Here is an 8,982-nt window from a genome sequence, read left to right on the forward strand (position 1 = left end):
TTAGCAAGTTTTCCCTCTTGAAAGTTCTCCCATTTCCATACTTTTTAAAATTGCTTCTAAACAAACTTCACTGACTACACGGCCGTTTAGCTTTGGGAGGCGATTTCATTCAAACACAGCCTGGCCTCTTCCTAAGAATGCATGCAGGATCATTGGAACTAGAAGGAGCTTAACGAGTGCACGTGGCCGCGCCCCGGACAAAACTGAAACAGAACCCGATCAGAAGTGAAGAGCATCATCTTTCCACAACGGTCACCACCAAGCAGAACCCTGGCGACAAAAGAGACCCCGTCGTTTCGCTGGGAGGTGCTGACACCCTTGAAATCAAATGCTTGGACTTCTTTGCCACCTTGGCCTGTCAGAGTCCCCATTCCGCTGAGCAAAATTCACAGAGGAGTTCACTGCAAAGAATGGGAAGTGAGCTGCCCCCACCCCGAAATTCCAAGAGCTTTTCCGCTGAGGAAAGCAGGTAAACGCTCAGGTACCCTTTGTCGGATTTATATGTAACTGATCAGAGCAAAACCTTTGCACAAACCATGGGAAGCAGCTCCACAGAGCAGCCTGGGGTGAAGGCACATCGCCTCTCCCGCAGCGCACGCTCCGCGGCCGGACCAGGCGCGGCTCTGAGGAAAAGCGGGGGAACCGCATGTCCCGGACCCGCACACCAGCGTCATCACCCCCGGCGCCCGGGAGCAGGACACTCAGTGCCCGGGAGCACGGCGCTCGGTGCCCGGGGCCCCGGAGTCCCCGCGGGACCCACCCACCCCGGGCCCCGACCTACCCGGGGGCAGCTGGAGGCTGGCGGGCAGCTGCAGGGTCGTGGTGGCCGGGGCTTTCACGGTGACCAGCTGAGCCGCGGGCAGCGCGCTGACAGGAGCCACCTTGGCCGCCAGGGTCCCCACGGAGTTCGGGGGCCGCGCGGGCTCCACGCGGACGTGGACGGGAACCTTCGTCACGGCGCCCGGGGCCACGGAAGTGCTCTCCGCCCGGACCGGCCGCGCCCCGGCCGGCGGCCCCGTCAAGGTCCCCGAGGAGTTCACGCCGGCGCGGGGCGCGGGGCCGGCCGGTTCCGAAAGGCCCGCGGGCATCGCGGGGGCTCAGCGGCCGCTGCGGCGCCGCCGGTCCGGGAGCGCGGGCGGGCGGAAGCGGGTCCCGCGGCGGCCGGCTCCGGGGAGGCTCCGGCGCCACAGCATCTCCCGGGAGCGGCGCGCGAGCCACTGACGGGCGCGGCTGGGACGCGGGGCACTCGCGCCGGGCGCTGCCTGCGGCCGCTCCCTCCTCGGCGTCCGCACGTGCGACGGCTCCGCCCGGCGCCTCCGCCTCGGTCCCGCCGCAGAGCCCGGCGGCGCGGCTCCCGAAGGGCGTCCGCGAGGCGCTCGCCGCCCGGCCTCACTCCCGCCACAAGTTTCAAACCCGCCTACGCGAGCGACCCCGGCCCCGCCGCACGCTCCGCGCAGCCCCCGCGCGCCCGCGCCGGCCCTGTTTATATAGCCACGCGGAGGCTCCGCGCACGCGCACTGTCCCCGCCCCGCCGCCCCGGGCTTTCCCGGAATCCGGACACATGATTGGCCGCGGACTGGAATCGCGCTCGTGACGTCACTAGGGGCGGCGCCAGGGGCGTTAGCATCTACCCCAGGATCCAGAGGGAGGCGGGGGGAGCGGGCGGAGGGCCAGCGCGTGGGCGGGGCCAGCGCGTGGGCGGGGCCTGCCGCGTTGGCAGCGGCGGCGCCTGCCTTCCCCTCGGCGCGGCCCCGCGGCGCGGTCCTTGGAGAGCCGGCGGGAGACCGCCCGCGCTGGTGCTTCCTCAGCCAGCGGGTGGAGGGCGGGCTGGAAAACGGGGGCTCAGCAGCGAAAACCGTCGCGCCTCCCCAGGGTTTTCCTGAGGGCTCGGCGCTGAGGCCGCAGCTGAAATTAACATTACAATCGGCGCTGAGAGCGTCTTAAACGTCCTTCCCTTTCTCATGTGTAAGAACGCCGTAGGCCCAGGACCCGCCCATTTTCAGGTAATTGTGCCGTCGGGCGGCCCCCCGGGAGGAGCGCTTCCCTCCGCGCGGCTCTGGAGGCCGCACCGCCTCCCGTCTCCAGGGAGCGGGGACGGTGTCGGGGGGCTGGGGCCTCAGTGCGACCCCAGGCCGGCCGGATGAGAGCGCTCGCCGCGGGCATCGATGGCACAGGCCGTGTGGACCTCCACGGAGCAGCGGGCTCGATTCCCGGCGCTCGGAGTAGTGCGCCGCGTTGACGGGAGCCGACCTGGACCGGACGGGTTTGCGCGGACAGGCCACCTGCGTCCGGCGTCCAGCTCTCCCGCCGGCACCGCCCGCCGGCCCAGGCGCACTCCGCCCGCGCGGGCCGCCTGTCCCCACGTCCGGTCCAAACCCGAACCGACCCCGCGAGCGGACCCACCGCACCCCTCCACCCGTGCAGCCTCCGACGAGCACGCACCTTCTGGGACACTCCTCGGTGGGGTGTTGGGGTGGGGGGAGGGGGGGAGGAAAACTAAATAAACCGAGCACCCGAGTGCTGGCCACTGAGTGATACATTCCTTGTTCCTCCCCCTCCCCCCCAGCCCCTCGCCTGACTGACGGGAAAACTGCGTTTAAAGAGTGGTTTATCCAACAAGTCGGATTCTAACCCGCCTGCACGTCCAAGGACACCTCTGGCCGCGGCTCCACAAACGTCTGCCTCATCACCGCGCAGACAGGTGTTCAATAACTGCGAGCTAATACGTGGATTGGTTAAACCGAGCCAGGCAGCATCTCAGCGAGTCGGATCGGAACCCCGGAATGCCCTTCGCTAGCTGGGCGAACCGGTTAGCGCTGGCAGCTCTCTCTCCGGGGAGCAGAGAGCGTTCCGTAAGCATTTGTGGGAAGAAGACCAAGTTTCCAGCTCCCGTTAGACCACCACCCCCCGCTCACCCATTTTACACAGGAGTGTAAACAACCTCAAGCAAGCTACGCGGCGCTTGTCAGAGAACGTACACTTTTTCTTTAAGGTGGCCTAGCATATTTTTCTTATACTAGCTGGTTGCTTTATAACTTTGATTCACTGATGGAATTTTAACTTTCCAGTTGCAAAGAATATGCTCCCTACTCGGCCCGGAAACGACTGTCCTGAATTTGGAGTTCAGTAATAATTATGTTTACCACATTTCCTTCCTATGGAAACATACTAATAAAGCAGGATGTGTAGGAAGGCAACATGCATTTTACCCCTCTATGTAAGAAAAGAAAAAATGGCCAAAACCGGTTTGGCTCAGTGGATAGAGCGTCGGCCTGCGGACTGAGGGGTCCCAGGTTTGATTCCGGGCAAGGGCATGTACCTGGGTTGCGGGCACATCCCCAGTAGGTGGTGTGCAGGAGGCGGCTGATCCATGTTTCTTGCCCATCGATGTTTCTAACTATCTCTCTCCCTTCCTCTCTGTAAAAAATCAATATATTTAAAAAAGAAAAAATGGAGATGATTACAACTTGATTTTACTGTTTATCTGTTAAAATATTGGTAAAATTAAAGATATTGGAAAAATACTTATCCATTTACCTTCTATCCTAGTCCACTGGAGCTGCTGTAACAAATACCATAGCCCGGGTGGCGTCTACACAGCAGAAACTAAAACTCACAGTTTTGGAGGCCGGGAGTCAGATCGGGGCGCGGCGTGGCCAGGTAAGGGTCTTGCAGGTGAGGACTTCTCCGGGGGAAGAGGGGGAGGGGTCTCTCTGGAGCCTTTTAAAAGGCACTGATTCTATTTACCAGAGCTCCTCCCTCGAGGTTTAAGCGCCTCCCAAAGGCCCCACCTACTAATACTATGGCCGTTGGGAATTGGGATTTGAATATTGAATGGGGGCGGGGAGACACAGGCATTCAGACAAAGCACCCTTAAAAGGAAGGAGTGCATCATTAATTGTCCAAGTATTCTGCTCTTCCATTCAGGTAATGAGGAAGCACTGTGAACAAGCACAAAAGTTACACTTCCAACATGTCACTATTTTACACACACACACACACACACACACACACACACACACACGAACACAATTTAACTTGGGCAAAACCAAAGGCTAAGAGTATCATTATGGGGTAGACAATGCAAATTATTTTTATTATCCTTACGATTTTTCAAGTGCCTACAGTCTCTTTGGAAAATAAATAAAAGCTTACTACTCTGCAGAATTGAAAGAGGAAGCCCTGTTTACCTGTGCAATGAGACTCGCTGAAGAATCTGCCTGAGAAGACATAACTATTTGGCTAAGATAGCCATGGCCTCCCCTTCAGAATAATCCAGAAGCAAATGCCTTCAAGGTTTGTGCCCGAATCTGTCCGCTGTCTGTGCTTTTGCATCAGAGCATCTAAGGTTTTCTGCAGCAGAACACACTCCCACGGCACCGCTCTGCCGTTTCTCTGCTCAGGGAATGCAGCTTAAACTTATAAAAAGTTTTGACTTTACTAATGAATTCCATTTTTAAATGTTAACATTTTTACCTTTTTTTAAAAAGAAATCTTCATCCAGGCATATGTCTTTTGATATTTAGAGAGAGGAAGGGACAGAGAGCGAGAGAAACATGGATCTGTTACCTCAGATACACGCCCCGCCCAGGGACCCAACCTGCAACCTATTTGTTTTTATTGTTGATAGTATTACAGAGACCCACCCCTGTCCCACCACCGCAGCCTTGGGGCCACAGTTCCTTTCAAGGTGCACAAATTTGTGCACTGGGCCCCTAGTTTTCAGAATAAAATATTATAAGTTTTTTCCTTAAAAATATGTATTCTTAAAAACATTTGCCGAAACCGGTTTGGCTCAGTGGATAGAGCATCGGCCTGCGGACTGAAGGGTCCCAGGTTCGGTTCCGGTCGGGGGCATGTGCCTGGGTTGCGGGCATATCCCCAGTGGGAGATGTGCAGGAGGCAGCTGATCGATGTTTCTCTCTCATCGATGTTTCTAACTCTCCATCTCTCTCCCTTCCTCTCTGTAAAAAATCAATAAAATATATTAAAAAAAAAAAATTTATGTAAGTACAGCTAGGTACTCCCTAATTCTTCCTCATAGCACCCCAGAAACCTCCCTGAACTTCATGAAGCTGGGCAAATACATTAGCCGGCTAAGCTAGGCCAAGAAGAAGCTTGCTACAAATGCTGCCTTAACCTAGGAAGATGGGTCATTTTCTAAATGTGCGGGCACGCACGTACAGCGCAATTGAAACTTCGTGGCCAATGCACAGAAGTCGGTATTTTGTGGAAGAGCCACACTCAAGGGGCCAAAGAGCCGCATGTGGCTCGCAAGCCACAGTTTGCCGACCATTGCACTAGGGGCCCAGTGCACAAATTCGTGCTCCTTGAAAGGAACTATAGTGCCCTAACCAGTTTGGTTCAGTGGATAGAACATCGGCCTGGGGACTGAAAGGTCCCAGGTTCGATCCCAGTCAAGGGCATGTACCTTGGTTGCAAGCACATCCCCAGTAGGAGGTGTGCAGGAGGCAGCTAATCGATGTTTCTCTCTCATTGATGTTTCTAACTCTCTATCCCTCTCACTTCCTCTCTGTAAAAAATCAATAAAATATATTTTTTTAAAAAAAGGAACTGTAGTAAGCTTCTTCTTGGACTAGCTTAGCTGGCTAATGTATTTGCCCCGTTAACGTATTTACCCATCCTCCGTGCCCCCGCCTGGCCCCTCCCACCGCTGCAGTTCCCATGCACTGAAGGCACCGACCCCGCTCACATCTGCTGACAGTGCAGAGCAATTGGGGCTGGGGCTGGCGCCAGCAGCGTGTGCAAGTGGGGCCGGCAGCATCAGTGGGTGCGAGCAGCGGCTGCTGCCCTGATCGCCCCTCAGGAGCAGGGGGAGGTGGAGAAGCTGTGAGGGGCGATCAGGGCCAGCAGCCGCCGCTCACACCAGCCGACGGTGCCAAGCAATCAGGGCTGTTGCCGGGCACCAGCAGCGGGTGTGAGTGGCAGCTCTGGCGCCAGCAGCAGGTGTGAGTGGGGCTGGCATTGGCAGCAGGTGCGAGTGCCGGGGGGACCGCGGTGCGCTGGAGCAAAGAATTTTTAGTAACCACCAGAGGCTCGCCCCGATGACCGTGACTGGTGCCCTGCCTTGGCCTGGCGCCCCTGCTCAACTGCTCCACCATCCCACCACGGCCAATGCCCACCATGTTCCATGTACTCCCCCTGGTCGTCAGCACACACAGCAACCGGTTATTCAGTTGTTAGGTTGTCCCGCCGTTCAGTATATTTGTACATTAGCCTTTTATTATATAGGATATGTACATATGCATATAGATGGTATTCACAGCATACAGATGGTATTTTTAATGCCTTTGGCCTCAATATGATCATGGAGAAAGGGAATTTAAATGGAGAAGAGGCCTGAGTCCTAATCTAACCCATATCCCTTACTGTTTCTAGATTGATCTTTCTAAAGTGCTATTTATGTAACTCTCCCACTTACAACTTTTTAACACCCTCCCATTATCCACCAGAAAAAAACTAAAATAGCTATTATGACATATAAAGTTCATTACAATTTGGTACCTGCTAATTTGCCCAAACAATCTTACTCAGGAGGCACCTTCCATTGGCATTATAGATAACTACAGGAATTTCACAAATATCCTATACTCTCAACTTCATCCTTTTCATACACTGTTTTACCTCCCTTCAAAGTCCTTTCCCATCTGAAACTCATGGTCTACCTGGTCAATTTCTTTTGGGCATTCAAAAGGCAATAACCTGCCCGACCAGCGTGGCTCAGTGGTTGAGCGTCAACCTATGAACCAGGAGGTCATGGTTCGATTCCCAGTCAGGGCACATGCCTGGGTTGTGGGCTCCATCCCCAGTAGGGGGTGTGCAGGAGGCAATCAATGATTCTCTCTCATCATTGATGTTTCTATCTCTTTCTCCCTTTCCCTTCCTCTCTAAAATCAATAAAAATATATATTAAAACAAAAAGCAACCCTAGCTGGCTTGGCTCAGTGGATAGAGCATGGCTCTCGGAGCATCCATTCCAGTCAAAGGCATGTACCTCAGTTGCAGGCTCCATCCTGGCCCTGGTCAGGGCCCATGCGGGAGGCAACCAATCGATGTGTTGCTCTCACTTTCACGTTCCTCCCTCTCTGTCTCTTCCACTCTCTCTAAAAATAAATGGGAAAATATCCTCGGGTGAGGATGAATAAAATGATGTTTTATGAAGACAGGGATTTTTTTGTTGTGGTTCAGTGCTATATCCCTACAGCCTGGAGCAGTGCCTGGCTCCTGGTGGGTGTTTAATAAATTGTTTGGACCGAATAAATGTGTAGAGCATGAGTTTTTGTAGTATTATTGTATTGATTAGATATAATTTCCATAAAAAATGTTGCATAAAAATGGTATGCTTCCTGGTCTTGTTCTTGTCTTTTAATATTTTTTTAAAAATATATTTTATTGATCTTTTACAGAGAGGAAGGGAGAGGGATAGAGAGTATGAAACATCGATGAGAGAGAAACATCGATCAGCTGCCTCCTGCACACTCCCCACTGGGGATGTGTCTGCAACCAAGGCACATGCCCTTGATGGGAATCGAACCTGGGACCCTTGAGTCTTCAGGCCGATGCTCTATCCACTGAGCCAAACCGGTCAGGGCGTCTTTTAATATTTTTAATTGATTTCAGAGAGGAAGGGGGAGAGAGAGAGAGAAACATTAATGATGAGAGAGGATCATTGGTCGGCTGCCTCCTGAACGGCCCACACTGGGGATCAAGCTGCAACCCGGGCCTGTGCCCTTGACCGGAATCGAACCCGGGACCCTTCAGTCCTCAGGCCGATGCTCTATCCACTGAGCCACACCAGCCAGGACTAGTCTTGCTCTTTATATATTTTAAACTTCATGTGGTTTAATTGCTCGATGCTTGCCTCTTTAAAACAAAAATATGAGGTTTCTTCTATACTTAAAACTTCCCATGGCTCCCCTCCCCCTCCCCCAATACCTCCAGAGTAAAACCCAAACGTGAAGTCATGACCCCTGTTTGGCATCACTTCTGGCTACTTCCCTCTTACCTCATCCATCGTGTCTTTCATGACTTCATTCGCTTTGTCATCTTCCTCAAGATGACCAGCAATGAGGGAAAGAGATTTTTAAAGGATTAAGTGCTAACCTTCGTAATGAAGCAAAGATGTCACTGGTGCTGTTAGATGAGGGAATATTACAGTGAATACCCATTCCCACCCACTCCTTAAGATGCATGTCTGTCATATGGGGTTGAAGCCCCCTCGCCTCCAACCATCTCGATTTTGCTCCCCCAGAAATGTTTTTTATAGATTTTTTAGAGAGGGAGGGCCGGTGAGGGATAGAGAGATAGAAACATGGATGGCCGAAACCGGTGTGGCTCAGTGGATAGAGCGTCGGCCTGCAGACTGAAGGGTCCCAGGTTCGATTCCGGTCAAGGGCATGTACCTTTGTTGCGGGCACATCCCCAGTAGGGAGTGTGCAGGAGACGGCTGATCGATGTTTCTCTCTCATCGATGTTTCTGACTCTCTATCCCTCTCCCTTCCTCTCTGTAAAAAATCAATAAAATATATATTTAAAAAAAAACACAAAACATGGATGGGCTGCGTCCTGCACGCACCCCACTGGGGATCGAGCCGCACTCTGTGCATGTGCGTGACTGGAAATCAAACCACGGCTTCTTCGTGAGTCAACGCTCAACCACTGAGCCACCACTCACTGAGCCACCCCGGCGGGCCTGCCTTTTCGTTTGACTACATGTGTGTGCCCCAGAGACAACACAGGCACTGCCCCTAGGCGTGCCCCCAGGTCTCACCCAGTGCTTCCTGAGGACAAGTGACAGCTCCGCGCAGGAACGTCTCGACAGGGTGGAAACTGATGGGAAGACAGGGTCCCAGCCCTGCTCCGGAGGAGCCAGTAACTGGGGGTGGGGGGAGGGGGGGGCAGCCAGAGCTCCCGAGTGTAGTGACAGTCACGTGACGAGCACGCTGACCCACCCCAATCCCA

At 54.1% G+C, this 8,982-nt stretch overlaps 1 protein-coding gene across 1 annotated transcript in view; it reads right to left on the reverse strand.

Annotated features, from left to right (window-relative positions):
* Positions 1–1,088, reverse strand: part of TAF4B (TATA-box binding protein associated factor 4b) — a gene marked incomplete at its 5' end in the record, with an annotated part of 58,655 nt that extends 57,567 nt beyond the window's left edge. Inside the window, one exon of the mRNA XM_081097439.1 lies at positions 782–1,088. Coding sequence (XP_080953565.1) covers positions 782–1,088 — 307 coding nt within the window. The remainder of the gene's footprint in view (positions 1–781) is intronic.
* Positions 1,089–8,982: the final 7,894 nt, after the last annotated feature.

The sequence above is a fragment of the Myotis nattereri genome, assembly GCF_964212035.1.
Source record: "Myotis nattereri genome assembly, chromosome: 8".
Lineage (NCBI taxonomy): Eukaryota > Metazoa > Chordata > Mammalia > Chiroptera > Vespertilionidae > Myotis > Myotis nattereri.